This window comes from Hemicordylus capensis, chromosome 1 (assembly GCF_027244095.1).
Source record: "Hemicordylus capensis ecotype Gifberg chromosome 1, rHemCap1.1.pri, whole genome shotgun sequence".
In the NCBI taxonomy this organism is placed as follows: domain Eukaryota; kingdom Metazoa; phylum Chordata; class Lepidosauria; order Squamata; family Cordylidae; genus Hemicordylus; species Hemicordylus capensis.
Window position 1 is genome coordinate 23,171,027 of NC_069657.1, and position 23,726 is coordinate 23,194,752.

General features: G+C 44.8%; 1 protein-coding gene across 1 annotated transcript in view; it reads right to left on the reverse strand.

Annotated features, from left to right (window-relative positions):
* Positions 1–1,253: 1,253 nt before the first annotated feature.
* The window catches only part of DYNC1H1 (dynein cytoplasmic 1 heavy chain 1), a 94,013-nt gene continuing 71,540 nt past the window's right edge, over positions 1,254–23,726 (reverse strand). Inside the window, exons 56-78 of the mRNA XM_053246649.1 lie at positions 19,708–19,835; positions 18,742–18,895; positions 18,485–18,631; positions 18,243–18,393; positions 17,808–18,061; positions 17,559–17,693; positions 17,363–17,457; positions 16,407–16,581; positions 12,370–12,445; positions 11,712–11,872; positions 10,433–10,544; positions 10,286–10,346; positions 10,073–10,196; positions 9,423–9,536; positions 8,562–8,732; positions 8,129–8,346; positions 7,934–8,037; positions 7,241–7,452; positions 6,830–6,983; positions 6,145–6,287; positions 4,862–5,030; positions 1,723–1,850; positions 1,254–1,608 (exon numbers count right to left, since the gene is read on the reverse strand). Of these exons, the coding sequence (XP_053102624.1) occupies positions 1,480–1,608; positions 1,723–1,850; positions 4,862–5,030; positions 6,145–6,287; positions 6,830–6,983; positions 7,241–7,452; positions 7,934–8,037; positions 8,129–8,346; positions 8,562–8,732; positions 9,423–9,536; positions 10,073–10,196; positions 10,286–10,346; positions 10,433–10,544; positions 11,712–11,872; positions 12,370–12,445; positions 16,407–16,581; positions 17,363–17,457; positions 17,559–17,693; positions 17,808–18,061; positions 18,243–18,393; positions 18,485–18,631; positions 18,742–18,895; positions 19,708–19,835 (3,315 nt within the window). The 3' untranslated portion in view covers positions 1,254–1,479. The remainder of the gene's footprint in view (positions 1,609–1,722; positions 1,851–4,861; positions 5,031–6,144; positions 6,288–6,829; positions 6,984–7,240; positions 7,453–7,933; positions 8,038–8,128; positions 8,347–8,561; positions 8,733–9,422; positions 9,537–10,072; positions 10,197–10,285; positions 10,347–10,432; positions 10,545–11,711; positions 11,873–12,369; positions 12,446–16,406; positions 16,582–17,362; positions 17,458–17,558; positions 17,694–17,807; positions 18,062–18,242; positions 18,394–18,484; positions 18,632–18,741; positions 18,896–19,707; positions 19,836–23,726) is intronic.

The window sequence follows — 23,726 nt, forward strand, 5'->3', positions numbered from 1 at the left end:
TTTAGGACTGAGAAGAGGAAGTACTTTCTCACACAGCACATAAACTATGAAATTCCTTGCCATGGGATATGGTGATGGCCACCAGCTTGGATGGCTTCAAAAGGGGGTTGGACAAATTCATGGAGAGCAGGACTATCAATGGCTACTAGTCTGGTGGCTGTGGGCCACTCCAGTCTCAGAGGCACTATGCCTCTCGATACCAGGAGCAGGCATGCACATACCTCTTTCCTGTGAGCTCTCCAGAGGTGTCCTGTGTGAAACAGGATGCTGGACTTGATAGGTCCTGGGCCTGCTCCAGGGGGGCTGTTATGTTCACAAGCTTCCCTCTGGTCCCACATGGAGAAACATATGGAAGCACCCATTGCACAACAGCCCCGAAACTCTCTTTGAAATCTGCAGCATTATTTGTCTAACACTGCACATCATGTCAGTCACTGTTGTATACATATCTAGTTTGGCATATAAAAGACCACCAGAAACAGCAGGTGTCTCAAGATCTCTTTAGGCTAGGATAGGCAACCTTGGCTCTCTAGCTGTTGAACTACAACTCCCCCCCACCTGCCATCCCTAATAAATTGTGACTGGGGCTTGTGATAGTTACAATTCAACAACAGCTAGCGAGCCAAGGTTGCCCAGCCCTGCTTTAGGCTAACAAGCACTCTTAAATGCAGAAGGAAGGAAGAAGTGGTTGAAGGCTGAATAATACAGGGATGAGGAATGGCTTTGTTTAGGGAGACAATCCACTCTTTTCCTATTAAAAGAAAAACAAGTGCTGAAGTCGTTTCTGACAGCCTTCAATGCCTGGAGGGGAGTGTTGAAAACTTTACTCCTACACACTGAAGTAATAAACCAGATAAGGGAAAAGCTGTATGTGTTACAAGCCACATATGTGTTGGTTGGTGATTTAGTTCATTTTGTACCTTTGTTCAGATTCTGTACATTCTGGCTACCAAGGCAGACAGGATCCAAAATAGTCTATGCAATTCCTTGTATTGGAGTGCGTCCATGTCTTTTCCTTCATTAGGAAAGAATTTTCAGAATAGCAAATTTATCCTCACAACTAGCCCAATACACTGTATGGTTTTACCTTCTGGGGATCTTATAAACAACAAACAGTTTATTGTTCCTACGTTACCTAGGCCGAACTTACGTAATGCTCCCTTTTATCTATGAGAAAAAGATATTTGCTGAATGTTTGCCCTTGGAACAGAGTTATCCAATTTTAATGCTCAAAAAGAAACTCAAAAGCAGCATCCTGCTGTAACGGTTTATATTGCATAAATATCCAACATTAGTACATCTGTCTAGAACCATCGAACACAGCACATCGTTCCAACAGTCAACAGCCTGACATCTTTCAAATACATCTAGTCGCACTGCCCTCTGACAACTTAACTATGCCTTTCAGTGTTAAAATAACTTTTGAACTGAACTCCAGATAAAACATGTTTGTAATGTTATGGTTGGTTACAGGTTATTTTACTCGGTACACAGGACAGCCACACCACGTTCATAGAAGCTACGTGGATCTTCCTTGGTAGCAATTTCAAAGTCAACCGTGAAGATCAAGTCAGCACGAGTGAAGTTCAGATAAACTGGCAGTGTCACCTGCAGAGAAGACACACATACAAGCAAACAGGTTCAGATGACAGTTAATAGGAAGTACCCCATTAGAATACAGAGCACAAGATATCTGTGTGACAAAAAGACAAGCCATCTTACCACATTAGACTTTTTATCAGCATTTGTCTGCTTGATCCAGCGAAGCTGAGTTATGGGCAATATTGTTGAAATAGCATTGGAAAGAGACAGCTTGTTGTTATTGCATGTAGCTCCTTGAAGCTTCAGGCCTATAAGTTAAGGAGAGAGATATGTATTTATGTCTTAATGATTAAGTTCACCAAGTTTGCAGATTCACTACTTCATCTGAGGGTCAACATGGAGCACAGGTGGGTATTTCAGAAGACTTCAACTGCACACATACATTACAGCTAGGTATGAACACACTACTGGATGTTATTCTGTTCTTGGCAAGTAATGTTGCTGTGTCAACTTACTGCACAGGCGAAACCAAAAGATCTGTAGACCAATTTGCTAGTAAGTGCCACACCCTAGGATTTCTTAAACTACTGACTCAGCTCATGGCTTCAGCCTCAGCCTCACCCTTAACACAGGTGTTCCAGCAGACACTGCAACACAGGGCAGGTTGGGATCTCTGAGTGCCTTCCCCTTCTAAATATGTGCATGCCAGATGCAACGGCAGTCATAGCACCTTCTAGCAAAGATTTGAGATTTGGTTTTGTGGTTGCCTCCAAGCCTCTGTGGGATCTGTGGCTGAATTCCCCTTTTCAGTTTTCTTTTCACCAAACTCTTCATTTTAGAGAAGCTTCCCTTTCCGAACTTCAAAGTGTTAGACTTCCTTGGCAATTCTCTCCTCGCATGGATACTGAATTTGATCACACTATGGTCACCGTTCCCTAAGAAGGTCCATGACACAGACATCTCACACCAGGTCCTGTGTACCACTCAGGATTAAATCCAAGGTCACCTTCTCTCTGGTTGGTTCCATGACCGAGTGGTCTAGGGCACAGTCATTCCACTTATCTAGAAATTTGGTCTCTCCCATTACCTGAATGTGAATTTACCCAGTCTGTGTGGGTAACTGGTCACCCATTATTACAGCTCTGTCTCTCTCTTCGATGTCTCCTTGATTTCCTTCTGCAACTTCCAGTCACTGTCAGCATTTTGATCAGGAGGGCAATAGCATTTTCTTAGTAGCACATTTCGTTTCAGGCCTTGTACTGTCAATCCACAGTGTTTCTGGGGAGGACTCTGGTCTTCCTGGGTTTTCTAACTTGTTAGATTCTATCCTGTCTAATATGCAGTGCTACTCCACCCCCAATTCGCTCCTCCCTGTCATCTATATCTATAGCTATATCTCCAGATAATCATGTCCCACTGGTTCTCACTGTTCTACCAGGTTTTCATTAGCAATGAAGCACTCCAGCTTGCCCATCTTGGCTTCAAGGCCTCTGGCATTGGCATATAAGCATCTATACACTGAACTTCTTACCTGGTGTGTGCTATCTTTCTTATGGCCATTTGATCTCTTTGACCAGCTAGCACATCCTTCTGTCTGCTCTTTACCTGGTTCTGCTCTATCCTCTTCAGGTTTTTCTGAAGCATTTACACCCTTGCACCTTAAAAGGGTGGCATTTGCGAAACCAGATACTGCCCTGCTCCTGTTGGCTATCCCCCAGGTGTCATTTTAAAAGCTGCTCTGCAACATTTTTATTTTAAGTGCGAGCAGTCTGAGCCTACCCCTTTTGTACAGGTGCATCTTGTCCCAAAATGTATTCCAGTGCCTAACAAATCTAACCCCCTCCTCTGGGCATCACTGTCTTATCCAAGCATTGAGACCCCTCCACTCTGCCTGCCTTGCTAGCCCTGTGTGCAGAACAAGTAGAATTTCTGAGAATGCTACCTTGGGCCTCCTGGACTTCAATATGGTACTTAGCAGCCTAAATTTGTCTTCCAGGACCTCCAGACTTTTATTTCCCAACATCATTGGTACCGACATGCATCACAACAGCTGACTTCTCCCCAGCACTGTCTAACAGCCTATCTAGATGCCACATGACATCCGCAACCTTCACACCAGACAGGCAAGTCTACATGCGGGTCACAGACCCATTTTTCTATACCCCTGATAGAATCATCCACTACTAGGAGGCCCTCATCTGTCGGAGGAGTATCCTCTGGGTGAGAAGATATGGGCTCATCGTTCACAGAAGGGGTCTCTTCTAAGTGAGCATTGTTTTCTTCCTTGGATTGATGTCCCCCTTCCCTGAGACCTCCGCCTGGGAGTGGGATGCCTCTATCACATCCTTGAAGGTCTCGTCCATGTGCTTCTCTGACACTAAGCTTCTTCATATCAGCCACCTTAGCTTTGAGGGAACGTTCCCGACAGCCAGGAGCTCCTTGCACTGAGTAAACAACCACAACTTCTACCCATTGAGCTGACAGTCATACATGCAACTTTTTGTGCAGTATACTGGGAAGTGTGCCCTCCCCTGCTGCCTTTTGATCTTCATGACTGGTTTTGTTGGCTGTTTAGAATATTTGGAGATTGTTTGAAAACTAGGTTTTAGCTGCAGTTGTCAGCTATTAAACTGTTTAAACTTTATTTCCCGAGAATATGAAAAAGGGAGTAGTACTTCCCTTTCCACTGGGCTCGGTATGATCAAGAGGGGCTCCTTTCAAGCTCTCCCACACACTTCCCTATTAAACTCCATGCAAAACTCCTACGATACCCGTTTGCTAATCTCTGGTCCCTTGCCGCCTCTTATGTCGAGAGTAGGCATCAAACTGAGGCAACCAAGCTCAAGAGGAATGTGGCCCCTCCCACCAAGTCTGACTCACTTCTGCCCTAGCTGGCTCCTCCCACTCTCTCCAGGAAAGAGAGAAACTAAAACTGAAAGCCACACAAGCACCAAAACAAGCCCTGGCAAAAGCCAAGCGCGCACACACGGACTACTTCCCTATAGAGATACCAGCCCCTCAAAATCTCTCCCTCCTCTTTTTGTTTGAAGAAAAATAAAACTTCCCCCCCTGTAAAGCTTTAGCAGCCTCCATATCACCAAATTCCTATTCTAAGCCAGCACAACACACACACCCCTCACATAAAGCCAATGATTACTATTTCAATATAAATGAACTGATGTGCAATTTAATCACTGTCTTGACATGGTGACCTTTTGCCACTGTGCATTCAGTGCAGGTTATCTCCTCCCCCAAGAAGCTAAACCTCCCCAGCATTAGGAGCATTTCCTTTGATTTCACTCTTGAAACATTAACCAACCTGTGACTCCAAAACTGCAGGCATCCAGTACTGCATTCTGAGTTGTTGTAACATTGACTTCCAGACACAGCTCTTCAAGGGACCAGCTGTTGGCTTGAGCCACATATTGCCTTGTAGCAGTAATGTAGGCCTCAGGTACAAACAGGCCTCCCAAGCACACGTGGATGTTCTGTTAAGGAGGAAAGGCACAACTGAACTGTTTTGATGCATTTTTCTGAGCAAAACTAGAAGCCTGCAACAAAAGTCTTGCTCATAATTTCAGATCAATATGTGTAGTGTTCCCTACGTCTATGCCACTAATTCCCTCTCCATTTGTCATCCCCCTTTGCTCTCATTCCTCTGAACCATGTTCTTCTGATTATGCTTTGTGAACCCCCTTTCTCCTTGTCTACATTCTTCTGCCAGCTCTACTCCTAGGAGCTGTACAGCTTAGATCTTGGCAGCCAGACTCTCTTTGCCTGCCTGCTAACTTGAGGTGATAGGTAGGAGAGGAGAGCTGGTCTTGTGGTAGCAAGCATGACTTGTCCCCTTAGCTAAGCAGGGTCCACCCTGGTTGCATATGAAAGGGAGACTTGATGTGTGAGCACTGTAAGATATTCCCCTCAGGGGATGGAGCCGCTCTGGGAAGAGCAGAAGGTTCCAAGTTCCCTCCATGGCTTCTCCAAGATAGGGCTGAGAGAGATTCCTGCCTGCAACCTTGGAGAAGCCGCTGCCAGCCGCTGTGTAGACAACACTGAGCTAGGTGGACCTATGGTCTGACTCAGTATATGGGTGCTTCCTATGTTCCACTGCCGGAGGCTACACCACCTCTCCAAGAAAACCCGTTAGCACAATACAAGAGAAATTTAAATATAGCAGCTGAAAGACATTAAGGCTGTTCTTATGTTCTAAATGGACTAGTGCAATCCAAATTGCTAAGAAGAGTGCTTTCCCAGGGGTGTTTATGCTCATAACCATCCTATTTGACCATACTAGACAAAACAGGATGATACTGAGAAGCAGGATCCACAAGGGTGACTGAACTGTACACAGCCCCAGAGGCCACCCCCTGCAACACACACCAAGACACATACTGAATTTTGTTAGAGGTGGCATTTTGCCACATTCTTATAGTAGTAGCTTTTCAGTGTTCCTGAGTACGAGGCTGAGATGGGTACATCTGCATCACAATCCTCTCATCACCAAAAATTCATTATAGTTCAGATGAAAACTATTGAGAAGCTGACCATCTTCATGGAGTACACGATGGTGCTACTAGGCAGGAAAAAAGCAGTTTGGCTTACCTTTAATTCTTTTGCACCACCAGAAGCAGCTGCCTGGGAGATGTTCTGCAGCTGTTTAATGCGTTCACTGAAGTCTGACACCCACTGTATGACTGTCATGCCAGCAGGTACTGTGTAGTGAGACCAGCTACGAGGCAGGATACCTAGAGAGGAAATATAAAAGGATTTATTTATTTTTTTAAAGCAAGCGACTACACTCTCTTAAAGGGATGATTTCTCCTTCAAGGGTAGCCAACAGTGGCATTGTGTATCAGCATGTCTGGATCTTATTACCAAGACCACATGTACATTGAAACCAAAGTTCTTATTTGTGTCATGATAATGCAAACAGATAATCATTCTACAGCTTATATTTAATAGTTAAAAATCAAATTACTAAACTTTCAAATGCTCAAGTCTATATTTAAAACTTTCAGAAGCCTCTAAAATGGATTTACACCAGCAACAACAGAATCTATAGATAATTTTCCAGAAGGTATGGAAGCACTTGATAGCACTAAGGTGCATTTGTAAATTTGGTTCAAGTTTAATATAGGTACTTAGTTGTCCTGGCCGGGGGTGGGAGTGTGAAACCAATAATTTAACCTCACTAAACTCCATTTTCTGTTAAGATAATAACAGAAGCTTATTCCCATTACTTGGAAAGCTCATTGCACATTTCACAAATCTGTTTGGAGCAGCCTACCTTTCACCAATTCATTAATAAGAGTTCGCAGATAGTTGGTCTGCTTCTTCTTGCCCTCACACACTTGAACGACATCTGCAAGATCCTGACGGACATCCTGGAGGAGTTTGGCTCCCATCTTCACCTCTCTCTCAAAGAATCGGAACAATGGATCCTTGGTTTCAAAACAAACAGCAAAACATTAAGTCTTTGTTCTTGAAAGGGTGATGCAAGCACACACCGGTTCCTTGATCTCATGTAGAAGTGTTTCAGCTGCTAGATTTCTCTCAATTATAAATATTCTTGCATAGGCATAACATTGCAATAAGGAGACAATCAGCATGTTTCAATTTTTGACATCAAAGCAGAAGTTCTTAAACGTGTTAAAAAGGTATTTGTGCGTTCTTGTGCCACACACTTTGCACTTCTCACCTTAATGTTTTCCACAGTTCGCTTCAGGTGATTAAGAGTCTGTGGGATGAGGTGGAACCAGTTGGAGGCTGTTGTATGAAGTGTCCGCATCCAGGCTGGGCGACCATCTGAGGTGGAGTCTGTTCGCGCCTTCTTCTCTGTCTCTGCATAGGCTAAATCATCCTCATCTTCCAGCATTTGCATTTTCAGCATTTTACTGATCATATCAATACCTAAAATGATGACATGAAACAATACCTTCAATGCAGTTTTTGTAATGAAATGCTTGGCCTTTTTCGGGGGGGAGGGAGAGGTTGCTAACATCTGTTAGATGCAACTGGTTTACTTCAATGAAGGCACGATCTAGTAAACCATCTGAAATTCTAAAGCCATACAAAAGTCTGAATCTGCAGGATTAGAAGTCCACAAACGGTACCATCTACACTGGGAGATGGTTTTATTGACTTCCACTTATTTACTTCTCCTGTTTGCACTGTGTATGCCACCTCAGCTTTCAGGATTTATTCCTCCCCTACCCCAAACACCTCTGCTCGTGTGTGTACATGCCCCAAACCTTCACTGATCCCCTTTTGAGTATTTGGTGAAAAGGGCTCTAGCCTACAAAATTCATGCCCTCCCTCCCCCCAAGTTATTTCACATTTACAGCTTTGACCTTTAGGAAGAGCAGAGTGAACCAAGATTTTTTTTTTTTACCTTGTGTGGTGAGGAGAACCTTCTCAGCATTGTTTGGTAACCCAAGCCAAGATGGGGTTTGTGTGTCTGGCAGCAGCTCAACCCACTGGACAAATTCTTCACGCCTGTTAAATGACAATGTTGGACAATGATCAAGTTGCTCCCAACATCAAGCAGCAAAGTTTGCACTTAATTCTCAAGGCAAAGCTTAAGTACCTGATTCCATCTGGCATCTGGATGTCTTTATGCCCATCAACCTTGCAAGCCAATTTGAATTCACTGTCAAAGCTTGAAGTGGTGAAGAGGCGCTCCAGGAAAGTGTTCAATAAGCGCTGGTCGAATTCGTTATCGATGCGGCCTCCATAAATTGACTGAGCCATCAGAGTCTTCAGAGCAGACCAGGGAATCTTGTCAGGAGAAATGTTCTGGCGGCCCTGGAGAGGGAGACAGCTTTGATGTAAAGGGAATGGCTTATGGATAGTAAAGTTTATGAAGAGAACGTGACTGAAACCCCCCCCCTCCCAATTTTTGGGCTATATTCCAAGTTACTCATGTTCAAAAGATAAGTTGGTCTTCATAGAAGAAATTAACCACATTTTCCTTCCATAGAGGAGAGGGAAAAGAAATAGAACCCTGCAATTTTACTTGCCTTTGCTGTATCATCCAGCCATGTATCCACAGTATCACATGCAGACCTTAGATCAGATTCACCAAATTCATATTTTTTGGACCAACCAAGAGGTGCATATCGCAGGCGCTCCTGAATGATGGCATGGAACCATGCAAGGAGGAAATAGAGACGAGCACGCTCATTTGGCGCCTAGGGAGGAGAAGAGACAAGAATTACTACATGTTTGTAACGGTGCCAATGAATCCATGAGCTACTTAGGAGAACAAAATTGCTTCTAGGCTGAACCTGCTTATTATATCCTCCATCCTTGGATCCAACCTTTTGCCTTTGTATATTGTACCTTGCAGTGTTATTGGAAAGCTTCTTGCAAATTTGCTTTGGAAAACAAACAGTTGACATTTTTTGTTTCCTCAGAAATGTGAGGATATGGAGCTGGAAGAACAAAGCAGCTGCAGAGCATTACATCATCTGCCTGCTTTGTGTGATTTGGTAAGCAAAATGTGTTCAGGAGTTGTAGTACAATGCTGTGCTCTCCCTGTCACCCCTTCGTCAGGTGCCTTGAATTTTACCCAAGTGTCTATACCAAAGCAAGGACCAGTTCTCTATTCTGTGCAACACTGGCCCAGAAGGGATACCAATACTATCCAGGGAGGAGATAGTTTCGCTTTTGGATTAAAGCAGCAAGTCGATGACTGGTCAGAGGTCACCAGTGAACACTGCTGCCAATGCATCACAAACCATTCACAGATGAAGGACATCCACCTCTGAGTGGGAACAGGGCCCCAAACCAAAGTAAACTCTTTGGATCCCATTACTAACTCATAAGGAGGACTACAGTTTTGAACAACTACAGGGACTGCAAAATAGTCAAAAGATTACCCTGCACATTCTAGACACAGGAATGCCACTGAAGGTTCTCAGCATGTTGGCCTTTACACCAGGTGGTGGCTCAAACACAAAAATTCTTCCAGCACGTAGCAAGTTCACTGGTACCTAAACACAGAAAAATGTCCTTCATTACATACTCCTTCTCCTCTTTCCCAGACTTGTCCCACCTTGGAAAACTGCTAAGCAAGTACACATTTATGGGGATCATTAACAAGTTTCAGGTTACACTCTGTAGCTTCTTGCTTTCAACAAAAACGCAGATAGGAATGAAGATAACACTGGCAGTTAGTTATATAACAAAATATCTCCAAGGAAAGATTAGCAGTCTACAACTTGGCAGACAGCAGAGGGCAGGGAGATCTAGAGTAGTTTTCCCCATGCATGTTTGATATTTTGGATGTATGCAGTGTGCTTTGAACATCCAGAAGCTAAACCTATTTTCTAATGTTAGCATTAAATTGAGTTTAGTGGGGAAAAGCTTAACCACAGATAAAAATTAAAACCTAAAAGACTCCTGGGAAAGGGGTTTACAATAGTCTGGCCATTTTAAGATTAATTTTTGCCCCAGGAATAAAGACTTTCAAAAGAAATGATATGGTCATGTTCAGTGAATGGTTTGGTTTTGCTCCAGAGCTACTTACTTTGGGATTTATCTCCATTGTAAGGAAGAGTCTAAAGCATGCATGAGGCTGGAGAGAATGCAGCTTCTTTTCCAGTTGCATCAGCCATCCAGGTGCCAAGTGGACATTCTTTAGCATAACCCACCTAGAACAAAAGTTTAGATGTGCCAGGATTATAATGAGGCTTTAGAGTTTATATTATACAAAGTCGGTCAAAGAAGTGACTGAGCCTACCTGCCCGACTTCACTGCTGTATTGATTGCCTTTTCTGCTTGATTAAATCCTTCGGCAGAACCTACAAGGATAAAGTTACAATATGATGATCAAAGTTTCAGTTACCTTCTATGGTATTTGGAGTGACAAAAATACTGAAGGTCTCACCTATAGCAATAGAGGTTATCTGAGTGTTTTGCTCAGCAGCAAGGTCCTCAACATGACCACTAGCATCATAGCCAGGTACAGAGCATGTCAACACGGGAGTATTAGGCTTCACCTAAAATCCAAGGGAGAAAGTGAACTGGGATATATGTAAGGCAGGTAGGTTTGCTGCTACAGCATCTGCAAGAATGGATTTTAGTTCTGTGTTTGTGATTCTGCTAAAAAGTTGCATTTCTTGTACTGCTAAGGCTCAAGGAAAACTTCCCCTTTCTAATCCCAGACATGTGAGGGTGGGCAGAATGCCTGCCGTATTTGCACAAGATCTTTGTTTTGTCTTCATGTGTTCCAAGCTGACCTCCAGTACTTAAATTCTGGAGATAAGTCCAGGCTCAAACCAAGCCCCAATTTTACTATGCAGCGTTCATTTCATTTTTGAGAAAGGAATCTTTGTATACTACATCACCATATACAGCCATATAAGCATATTACAAAAATGGATCATGCAGTCTTGTATTGTAGCCTCTGGGATCAAGCATTGTTCTAGCATCGAGTTAGAGTGGCATGGCCTGAAACACCACATACAGAAGAACAGCCCTGCTGGACCAGGCCCAAGGTCCATCATCATGTTTCACACAGTGGCCCACCAGATGCCGCTGGAAGCCTACAGGCAGGAGTTGAGGGCATGCCCTCTCTCCTGTTGTCACTCCCCTGCAACTGGTACTCAGAGGCATCCTGCCTTTGAGGCTGGAGGTGGCCTATAGCTTTCCGACTAGTAGCCGTTGATAGACCCCTCCTCCATGAAGTTATCCAAATCCCTCTTAAACTCATCCAAGTTGTTGGCTGTCACCACATCTCATGGCAGAGAATTGCACAAGTTATGCGTTGTGTGAAAAAGTACTTCTGTTTGTTGGTCCTAGATTTCCTGGTCATCAATTTCATGGGACGACTCCTGGTTCTATTGTTATGTGAGAGGGAGAAGAATTTCTCTCTATCCACCTTCTCCACACCATGCATGATTTTATAGACCTCTATCATGTCACCCTGCAGTCGTCTTTTTTCTAAACTAAATAGCCCCAGGTGTTGTAGCCTGGCCTCATAAGGAAGGTGCTCCAGGACCCTGACCATCTTGGTTGCCCTCTTCTGCACCTTTTCCAGTTCTACAATGTCCTTCTTTAGATGTGGTGACCAGAATTGTATGCAAAGTACAATTCTACAATTGTAGTACAAAGTACCTACAAAGTGCTGCGGAATAAAGCAGAGCGCTAATTAAAAGTCTACTTGCCTCAGTATCTACAATGTGTGCCAGATCCAAAGGCTGCTCCATAATAGACATGAAGTTTTCTCCAAGATTTGTTGAAACAAAATGATGTGCCATGGCCAGTAAACGATCAGGGCGGAAAGCCTGGATGAGAAGCAGGCGATGGACGGCTTGGCCAATGGGTGCTGAGACCAAAGAGAAAGAGGAAAACACACACACGGCACATCAGTGCTTGGTTTGCAAGTTTCAAAAGCACACCTGCTGCAGTTTTCGTATTCCACCACCACTCCATCCCCACCTAGACTATGGAATGCCCTCCCCAGGGAGACCAATATGGCTACCTTGCTGCTTGCCTTTTGACATGTTACAAGCAGCTTAAATGTCACTTTTTAAAGAACAGGAATCCTTTGGCCTGAATCAATCTGTTTGCTGCTCCTATAAATGTTATCTTAGGCTGTGTTTTTTGGTTAGATTTTGTTTTTAAATGGCGTATTGTACATAGGCTTGAGGATTTCTGACGGAAAGCCAGGATTATAAAGATTTCTGAAAGTAAACCCTGCCCCGCTCCTGCACGCACAACTGTTGTCTTCTCATGACATGGGGGCCCCATGGAAGAATTGCTTGCATCTCTCACCTTTGTGGAGATATTTCTCCACATGCTTGAATATAAAAATTCACTTACTTGCAGGTTTGTCTTCAGTCCAAAGATAGGGCACAGTCTGTTCTGGCGAACTGCTATCTAGCCAGATGCAGAATTGCTGTAGATCAATAACAGTTACAAACAAAACTGTCAGCTTTGATTCCACACACAAGATCTCAAGGATGTATCCTAAGGTTTCTTTCCTCCAGAGGAAGTAAGTCTCAAGATACAACACAAAGTATATTAGACTAAGGACCACCAACTACATTGATAATCTCTATGTAGGAAAAGAAAGCATGCACTTTGCTTCGTATGTGGTGATGTACAAGAATGTAGTTTGTTGCCCAGCACACAGATCAGTCAGTATTAGCTACCCAATCCATGTACTGGTAAGCAATTTGTACAAGTCTGAATAGTCCCTCTCCTAAATAGATCCTCAGTGTAGGAAAAAGCATTCACATATGAAGTGGCCCTAAAAGTTATGGTGAAGCCTTGGGTAAAAGTGCTGCTGGGTTAGAAGCCCAGCAGAGAGGGAAGGGAGAGTCCCATCCATCTCCCACCCAGTGCTGCCTGGAGTGAGAGACCAGGTGGGTGCTGGGGTTCCTTCTGCTGTTGCCTGCCTGCTTTTGCTTCCCCTGTGGGGGAAAGCAGCCTCAGGTTGGGCTGCAGCCTCAGGTTAACATCTGTGGGAAGTGGGGGCAGGATTGGGACCAGCCCCTGAGTAACTCAGGGAAAAGCTATGTGGGTTGTTGGCAGTGCTCCCCGAGATCAAAGAGCTGGCAGGACAGCCGGGAGGGGAGACAGCTATTAAATGTCTGGCTACCCTTCCCCTGGAATGGCCCGCTGACCTGCCAAAGTTATTCTTCTATTCCCTGCTCCTCTGTAATGCCAGGTCGGTCCAAAATAAATCTGAACTCATCCATGATTTGATCATGGATGAAGGGGCCGACCTGGTATGCATTACCGAGACTTAGTTGGGGGAGGCTAGTGGTCCAGTTTGGTCTCAGCTTCTTCCTCCAGGATATTCTGTAGAGGAGCAGGTGAGGGGATGTGGGCGGGGAGGTGGGGTGGCAGTGGTCTATAAGAATAGCATCTCCCTTACCAGGGTCCCTGTCAGGGTATCGGACCATATTGTATGTGTGTACTTGAGTTTCGGGACGAGGGATAAATTGGGACTTCTGTTGGTGTACCGATCGCCCCACTGCCCAGCGGAATCCCTTACTGAGCTCACAGACTTGGTTGCGGAACTCGCATTGGAGTCTCCCAGACTCTTGTTGCTGGGGGACTTCAATGTTAATTTCGGGACCAATCTGTCTGGGGTAGCTCGGGAGTTCATAGCAGCAATGACAACTATGGGCCTATCCCAAGTGGGCTCTGGACCGACGCATATTGCAGGTCACACGCTTGATTTGGTATTTTACTCTGATCAGGGTGGTGTTCCATGGGTGGGGACTCCTGTGATTTCCCCATTGTCATGGACGGAACACCATCTGGTTAAGGTTGGACTACGACCACTTCCCACCTCCGCAGGGGCGAGGGGCCCATTAGAATGGTCCACCCGAAGAGGTTATTGGATCCATTAAGATTCCAAGAAGCCTTGGAGAAATTTAATGTTGTCTTTGCTGGTGATCCTGTTGATGCCCTGGTTGAGAATTGGAACAACTTGCTCACCAGGGCAGTAGACACGATTGCTCCCAAGCGTCCCCTCTGACCCGCTTCAAATTTGGCCCCTTGGTATACAGAAGATCTACGGGGGCTGAAGCGGCAAGGTAGGCGACTGGAGCGCAAGTGGAGAAAAACTCGACTCGAATCCGACAGATTACGACATGGAGCACATTTAAAGATCTATGCTCAGGCGATACGTGTGGCAAAGAGGTGATTCTTTTCTGCCCATATTGCCTCTGCGAATTCATGTCCAGTGGAGTTGTTCAGGGTTGTGAGGGCATTAGTATCTGCCCAACCCCCAACCCCCCAGCTCTTGAACCAGAATTTGGAGTATTAAGTTACCCGCTGCGATGTGTTTAAAGAGCTTTTTGCAGATAAAATCTCTCAGATTCAGGCCGACCTAGATGGAGACTCCACGATTAATTTGATGTCTGAGCTGGAGGTGTCCAACGACTCCTCTTATGTGATTCGACTGGATCGGTTTCAGTTTGTGACTCCTGAGGATGTGGACAAGCTGCTTGGAGCAGTGAGGCCTACCACTTGTTCTCTTGACCCTTGTCCAACATGACTTGTTCGATCTAGCAGGGAGATTATTGTAAACAGCCTGGTGCAAATCATAAATGCTTCTCTGAGGGAGGGCAGGATGCCTCCTTGTCTTAAGGAGGCAATCATTAGACCTCTTCTAAAGAAGCCTGCATTAGATCCCTCAGAGTTGAGCAATTGTAGGCCTGTTTCCAACCTCCCATGGGGGCAAGGTAATTGAGAGGGTGGTGGTCTCTCAGCTCCAGGCGGTCTTGGAGGAAACTGATTATCTAGACCAATTTCAAACTGGTTTCCGGGCGGGCTATGGGGTGGAGACTGCTTTGGTAGGCCTGATGGATGATCTCCAATTGGGAATTGACAGAGGAAGTGTGACTCTGTTGGTCCTTTTGGATCTCTCGGCGGCTTTCGATACTATCAACCATAGTATCCTTCTGGAACGTCTGAGGGGGTTGGGGGTGGGAGGCACTGTTTTACAGTGGTTCCGCTCCAACCTCTCGGATAGATTCCAGATGGTGTCGATTGGAGACTGTTGCTCTTCAAAATCTGAGCTTAAGTATGGTGTCCCTCAAGGCTCCATACTTTCTCCATTGCTTTTTAACATCTACATGAAACCGCTGGGAGAGATCATCAGGGGATTTGGAGCTGGGTGTTACCAGTATGCCGATGACACCCAGATCTACTTCTCCATGTCAACTTCTTCAGGAGTTGGCATATCCTCCCTAAATGCCTACCTGGAAGTAGTAATGGGCTGGATGAGGGAGAATAAACTGAAACTGAATCCAGATAAGACGGAGGTACTTATTGTGCGGGGTCATAGAGACGATTTTGATCTGCCTGTTCTAGATGGGGTCACACTTCCCCAAAAGGAACAGGTTCGCAGTCTGGGAGTACTTCTGGATTCACACCTCTCCCTGGTTTCTCAGATTGAGGCGGTGGCCAGGGGTGCTTTCTATCAGCTCCGGCTGATACGCCAGCTGCGCCCATTTCTCGAGATCAATGACCTCAAAACAGTGGTACATCTGCTGGTGACCTCCAGACTTGACTTTTGTAATGCACTCTACGTGGGGCTGCCTTTGTACGTAATCCGGAAACTTCAGTTGGTTCAGAACACGGCAGCCAGGTTGGTCTCTGGGTCATCTCGGAGAGACCATGTTACTCCTTTACTGATGGAGTTACACTGGCTGCCAATAGGTTCCTGGACAAAATACAAAGTGCTAGTTATAACTTACAAAGCCCTAAACAGCTTAGGCCCTGGGTATTTGAGAGAGCATCTTCTTCATTATGAACCCCACCGCCCATTGAGGTCATCTGAGGAGGTCCACCTCCAGTTACCGCCAACTCGTTTGGTGGCTACAGAGAGACGGGCCTTCTCGGTTGCTCCCCTGAGATTGTGGAAAGAGCTCCCTGCTGAGATACAATCCTCCCCATCTCTGGCAATTTTCAAAAAAAACACCTGAAAACCCATCTTTTCACCCAAGCTTTCTCAGTTTCCTAAACTTTGGGGGTTTTAATATCTGGTTTATTTTAAAATTAAAAACCCAATTTTGGGATTTTAATCACTGTAATTGTTTAATTGTTGTTTTAAAATGTTTTTAAAATTGTTAATTGTTATATTGTTTTTAATTTGTTTTAGCTCTTTACTGTTTTAATGGTTTGTTTTAATTTATTTATTTTTATTTATTTTTGCATTTATATACCGCCTTTCGTTAAAAAGATAACCCCAAGGCGGTTAATTGTAAACCGCCCTGAGCCATTTTGGAAGGCAATCAAAATCAAAATCCAATCCATCAATAAATAAAGTGTGCCCACCCCACTCGGATCAGAAATGGTCTCTGAAGTTCAGCTGAGGGGGGTTTACAGCATCTACTTACATCATCAGCTTTCACCTTGGAAACCAAATCTTTAAATTCAGGAAGGCAACTCAGTCTCATCATGGCTTCCAGTTGTTCTACAGTCAGGCCACTGATCTTGGGGAGGGAGGTGTTGGTAAGTACAATTTCTTTCCCTCTCAAGAAGTGCTGGAATTCTGCATCATAGGCAGGCTCCCTTCAATTGAAAAATGGAAGAAACTCGCATTAAGAAAAATCCAGTCTATTTTGTACTTAACTATTGCTTGTGATACTTAGGAGCAGAGCTGGGAAATGTACTGTGGATAGCAGTTTTTAACTGAACAGACAGCAACAGAAGAAACTAAGACTCATAGCCAACATTACTTTTTTCATATGGTAAATCCAAACTTGTATTGACTGATCCTCCCATGTCATACAATCTGGAATTTGTCACATCACATCACCAAACACACACACTAACCTTAACACAATAAATACCAATATTACCAAATGTGGAGGCACAAGGGCAAATATTCACATCTGAAAACAGCTAAGAATTAGGTTATAGCCAACACTTCTTTAGATAGGGAGCCTCTAAGAAGTCTGTTTACTTCCCTGGAGAGAAAGCTTGTAGTGGAACATTTCAATGCTTCTTCTCAGAGTTCCACTGTTGCAGAATTCAGGCAAGTTCTCCTTGCTCTGCCCTAACTAATTCGAGGATGGAGGGAAACTAAAAAAAAAATACAAATTTTTATCTTTGAAGTGGAATCTCCCACAGTGCATGGAGAAAATTTGTATCTTTCATGGCCCTGTTTTTCTGGAAGGTACAATTCCATTGGAGGATATCTTTCTTCACTGTGGGAGAATCAAGACAAATTGTCCACCTCTTACATCAGGCCAAGAGACTGCATCAGGGCGTCTGATATAGACCTATGACACTTGAGTGCTTGAAAACTCTGCATTCATAAGGGATGGAAATGTGAGAATTATGTGCTTACCCAATTGTGCCTTTCAGCTTAATTCTGGCCAACAGCATAGCAAAGGTGATGTGATCCTGGTGCAGCATGCCACGAGCAACCCTATTGAAAGCCACCTATCAATAAAAAGGTAGCAAAGTTAGCTTGACAGCAGGATTCCTACGGAAGAAAAAAGGCTTTTTGAAGTGTTTCAATGCATGAAATGCCTCTACTGAACCTGGAAGAGATCCTTAGTGATGATGGAAAGGCGCTGAGTATGGTCTGTAATGCCCTTCAAGTTTGGATTCTCATACAGGACATTGTGATAGATATCCAGGAAAAACTGGAGAGAATACTGGTACAGGAAGTGTATCTAAAGGAGTTGAAAGGAAAGCGCATTGTCAAACAGCAGAGAAAGAAACAAACTGTTAAAATATGGTTAACAAGCAGAGGAAGGGGAGAGGAGCAGTCAGCCCCTCTGTTTTACCTGCTTTAGTGACTCCATTGTGAAATAGATACTGCTACATGCAGTAGAAAGCGGGAGATACTGCTGAGACACTGTCTCCACCTCTTGCATGACTATGTCCGTCTCCTCTACTTTTCTGGTAACTTCAGCTGCTTCTTTCTTTAGATTCTCCAGGGTAGTAATGATTGTGTCATCATCCAAAATTCGTCCCTTCACTTCATTGAGAGCTTGGAGAAGGGATTTTTCTAATTGCCGCAGACGCAACTGGAATTCACCTTTAGCAAAACATGCAAACACACAAGACATTCTTAAGTAGAATTCAAGTAGCATTGCACAGGTCTAGTATATCTACAAGACTCCTTGAAAAATACTCTCAGCCAGAGCAAAATGGTATTGATGGTTTCAACTGCCTATGGTAATGAGCCCTCGTAAGGTCTGGATTTCTCAATATCATACCTTGAAGTTTAAGGAGATCAGAGCGTTTCTCATCCACATCTGGTCTTTCAGCTTTCAGTACCTCATTCAGACACTGGCTCTGTAAGCTGCTACGAGTTACTGTGAAGTTGACAAAGGTCACACGGGAACAGAGATCTGGTGGGAACTCAACCTACCAAACAAAAACATATCAGGATCACTTTTAATGGCATCTTTCCCTTTAGCCCCTACCACATGATGTTCTGAAACAACTTTTCCCTTACTGTTGGATCCCTGGTGGAGAGGAAGATGACAAAGGATGGTGACAAATCAATATCTTGATCCCCCAGAGTAATAAGAACTCGACCACCAGTTCTCCGGACTTCACGGTTCAGCACAGGATTCAGAACAGGGTCATAACTCTCAACATCCTGGAAAAGAAATGAAAGATGAAAAATGATCAATTGAAGTTCTTGAGTTGATGATGTGATGTGAATCTGGTGCCTAGTAGTTTTAAAGGAAGGTGGGAGTTGCAACTAACCTGGACAAGCAGAGGATTACCAAATCGCAAGGCACTCTCCAAATTCTTCCTGAAAGCATCATCTAAGAAGCTAGTACGTGTGATCTTACGGTCCTTATATTCATTCATGATGAACTCTGTAGCTTGCCCTGAGGGATCGATGATGAGGGGATACCTATGGAAAAGTTTATGAGTTATTAATTAGGATTTCTATATCACCTCACCCCGATGGCTCTAGTTGGTTCACAAATATAAAAACAGGTAAGAACAAACAACTCATTAAAACAAAATTAAAACCAGTTAAAAATCATTTCAATAATCAGAATAAAAAGGTATGTAGCAAGTAAGATCACATTTAATAATCTCAACAGGACAAAAAAATTTGCTCAATATACATTGAAAATGCTTCTTTTGTTGATATATATTTATGTAATGGACATTTATAATTGTAATAGGAATCCTTCACAGATTTTAAAGGCCTTCATTGGGTATTTTGAGATTGTATAATGACTAAATGGTGGCTTTGATTTGTTTTTACTTTAAGCAGGTGCTTTTTAGCAGAGTATTCTTTAGCCCAGAGAGGCCCAGTCAGATGTCAATGGGAATTCACAGCCAGTCTAAAACCAAAATACTCAGCCCTAAAATCAAAGATCTACCTCCTTTGAACAGGCATGTTCCAGTTTAAGTTATCCCTAGACTTGCTTGCCACAAGTTTATTTAATGCAGATTTATAGCTATCCATACATGTGATCATCACAACATTCTTTGGCAACCAACTCCAAGTTGTGTGTTACATGAAGAGTATCCCCTTGTGTCAGTCCCCTCAGTTTGCTATCTAAAATGACAAAAGCCTAACCATTTTCAAGGAACACATATGTATCAAAATTTCTGGAGGAGAAGGATTGTTAGAAGTGTTCAGGTGGTATTTTTTGACCCTGATAAGGCGGTATTACTATGTTTGAAATGCATGGAGAAAAACAAGAGTACCTGTTAAATCTCTTAAGCATGATCGCATTTTCTGTGCACAGATCATCTGCAGGTAGAGAACTTGCTTGCCAGCGAAGGCGTTCATCTGCATTGGACAGGTATTCAGTCCTAGCAATATCTGTACGGAACTGTAGAGAAAGTATTATTGCAATTTAGTAAAGCCAAGAACTGACAATAGTTGTGGCTAAGCAAGCATATTTGCTTTGTTCTTGTTACAGGCAAACCTTGTTACTCACGGGGGTTCCATTCCTCTCCTATTACCGCAAGTTAACGAGGCATTATTCCTATGGGGAAAGGGGGGTTAGCAGGGCCAGCTTAAGCCATTAGCCAAATGGCACCGGTCAGGGGCGCAGTAGGTTTATGGGTGCCATTCTCTTGCTGCACGGGGGCTGCTAGCCGAGTGGGGCCAGGGACAATGAAGGAGACAGATCACCAGCCCCTAGGGAGAGGACAGCAGCAGGATGATCTGGTGCAGTGGGGGGCGGGCAAAGGAAGCAGCAGCAGCCTGCCTTGCATCTGCACCTCCTCCCCCAGTAAGGAATAATGGGGCAAGAAATCTGCCTCACTGATTGGCTGCTGATTGGCTCAGCAGCCAATCATGGAGATGGATCTTTTGCGCTGGTTTTTTATGGGAAAGCGGTGGAGCGGAGAGCTGGCTGGGAAAGGAGTAGAGGAGAATGCATGCATGGTGTGGGGAGTCCCAGCACCAGAGGACAGGAAATGTGCCATTCCTCCTCTAGTGTGGAGCAGGTCAGTGCTGGGAAGGAGAGGTTTGCTGCACTGCATGCCTGCACACAACAACAACTGCCCTTGGTCCCTAGTCCCTGCACAAATTGGAGGCTGAGTGCTGCCTCTGCTCTGCTCCCAGCATTCCTCAGACAATGTGCAATGCTCTGTCCTTCCTGTTCTTTCCTTCCATCCCCTCCCTCAGTCAAGCCTTGACTCCTCCATAGGTTGTTTCATGATTCATTTCCTTATTTTATTTCCTTGTGATTGACCATAGTTGGCCCCAATGGGTATGAAAGTGCTGTTGTGGGGGGCGGGATGAGAAAGGAGAAGAAAAAGCCCATTGCGGACTGCCTGTGCTTGCGGTTGGGGACTGTGGAGGTTACTGGAGTGGGGTGGGGCTTGAGCAAGGGAGAGAGAAAAGCAAGTTGCTTCTGCTTGGAGTGCACTGCAGTGACGGGAGAGACACCCATTGAGGAAGGATCTATGAGGGTGCAAATAGTTACACTTTGGGTGGTTTTTTGGGAAAAAGCTGAAATCTCTTTAAGGAAAGAAAAGGAGGTGAGCAGCCCAGCTTTGATGGTGCAGGTTTTTCCTTTCCCATAGGATCATGAGCAGCTTAATCATGTCTACTCAGAAGTAAGCTCCATTGTATTCAATGGGACTTACTCCAAAATAAGTGAACCAACACTTGAGAGGCAGTGTGGTGTAGTGGTTAGAGTGTTGGGTTAGGATTGTGAATGCCTGGGTTCAGGTCATTCCCTGCTCAGCCATGAAACTCACTGGGTAACCTTATGCCAGATAGTCTCTCTCATCCTAACCTGCCTCACAGGATTGTTGTCAGAATAAAATGGGGTGGGGGAAATACAAAGAGCCTTGAGCTCCTTAGAGGAAGGGCAGAATATAAATGTCATAGATAGTAAATGCTCACATATATTTTGTTTTTGTGGGCCTAACACTGCATATGTTCACTAACAGCGTTTGGAAACTGGCAAGGTCATAACAAGGGGGGGCAGGCAGGGCACGTGCCCTGGGCCCCACTTGAGGGAGGCGCAAGAGGCCACTGGTTGCCCCACCCCTGGCACGCCCACCCCCAAATTTTAGTTTTTGGTGCCCCTGAGCACCCCTGCATTTTGGCTCGGGCGCCGTGCACTGCTCTGCTGCGCTGCCTCAGCCTGCTGCTGCCTATTGGCTTGGCCGGGATGGACCTAGCACTCTCCACGGCAGTGGCACGGCGGCGTCATCACGTGCCATGCACGCTGCGAGAGAGTGTCTGCTGAGTCGGCTGGCTTTGTTCTCTCTCTCTGCTTGGGAGTCGGGCTGCACAACTTCAGTGTCTCTTCAATAAAGCTTGAGCATATCCAGCAAGGTGTGTGTAGTTTTTTTTTTTTTAAAAAAACCCTCTTCTTTAAATTAAATTTATTGGGGGGGGAGGGTTGAGGTGACTGCTTTGGGCATTCTTCGGGGGGGGGTCTACCCTAGCGGGGTGGCTGGGGGTGGTGGGGTGCCAGCAGCTGGTGGCCTCCCTGAGTTGAGGTTGTTTTGTTGAGTAGTGGTGGGTTTAAAAAAAAAAAAAAAAAATCTTTAAATTTACTTGGGGGGAGGGTGGTTGTGTAGTTCTTCTTGGGGCTCTGGGGGTGGGGGGCAGGCGAGCGACCTCCCCAGTGGGCCACAACAATGACAGTAACTTTGGGAGTGTGGAAGGAGAGGCGGCGGTGGTGCAGCAGAAAGCCTGCCCTCCTAGACACCCCCCCCCGCCCCCAGACTAGCTAGAAAGAACTTAGAGGAGCCGAAGGCTGATGCGGCCACTGCTCAGCGGGATTTCTAACTCGAAGGAGCCTTCCTTCCCCTCAGGCAGCATGGCTGGATTGTGTTTCCACTGCTGCCTTTCCCAACCGGGGGGGGGGGGCATCCAGATAAACTTAAAGCAAAAGGTGAGGAGGAGGAGGGTGTGGAGAGGAAACGGCTGGTGGTTGGGGCGCACATGTCCCTTCTAGAAGGAGCCTTCCCTTCCCCTCAGGCAGCATGGCTGGATTGTGCTTCTCATGATGTGCCTCTGAGCAGGAGCTGCCGCCACCGCTGCTGCCTTTCCCAGCTGGGGGTTTCCAATTAAAGCAAAAGGTGCTGGGGGAGGAGGGCTGAGGAAAGGAAATGGGAAGCCTAACCTTTTTTGGGGGGAGGGGGTCTGGCTGCGGACAAGTTTCCTTGCATGTGCTACAAGAAGTTTTTCTTTGCTATTATTTTAAACATTCTCAGAGTCTCAGTCTTGGTAGTGCAAACAGATCCCAGAACAGATCCCTGACAACAATTAAACTCTCCTGGGTATAGGCAGGGGAAGAATGGTTTCATATCTGTGACCTGTTGAAGTGTGGGTTTTGGAAACTTCATTGCTTATTCAACAGCTGCAACTCCAGCCAAATGCATGGTTCTCTCCCCGCCCCCCAAGAATATCACTTGTGGAGTTCCTTCACAAATTATTAATAATAATAATAATAATAAATATAATTTGTTTTTCAATGAAAAAATTTCCAAGCCATTTACACAGAATTGGTTGTGGCTGGAGGAGCAGAGGGTCAAGAGCAGGGCTGAAAGGCAAGGCAGGTTGTTACTGTTGTTTAATATAGCATTTATCAGGGGTGGGGACGATTTGTTATTATCCTGTTTATAGTCATCCTATGCTGTATGCTCACAACAGCTTGGAAAATATCTTTCCTATTGAGGACATGTGACTAGATATATGGCTAGGACCTGACCCCTAGTACTTGCTCATGTTATCAGTGAATAGTACAGCAAACAGGAGACATACCGTTTATGATTATTTCAAGGGGAGTAATGTGGGGAGGCAAAGTGTTTGCATATTTATCTACAGAACTGTCTTTATGAAAAATTGATATCAGTACCCCAATGTATTCTAGTTTTATACATGTGTGGACATGCACCCAAAGATCTAAAACCATCTGAGCCTTCTACAGCTTTGTGTGTGTGTGTGGCCAAGTAAATGTTTGCCCAGTCATCTTATGCTGTATTCACTTTCTAAACAGTCAGGCCACTCCATCCTGCAGAAACAGATTCAATAATTGATCATCTGTAGCATAGATTAGCTCTTGGTTGAGTTTTGACACATCTGAATAAACTTTTCCCCCTAATCAATGCAGAGCTGCCGCTGCATGATCTGCCAGCCTATTCTACAATCAATCAGTTTTTATTACAGCCGTTGGCCAGCCCTGTTCTACAAGAAAAGAGCTCCTCTTGTGGCTAGGGCGTAGTGTTAGATTAACAGTCCAGCCTCCTTT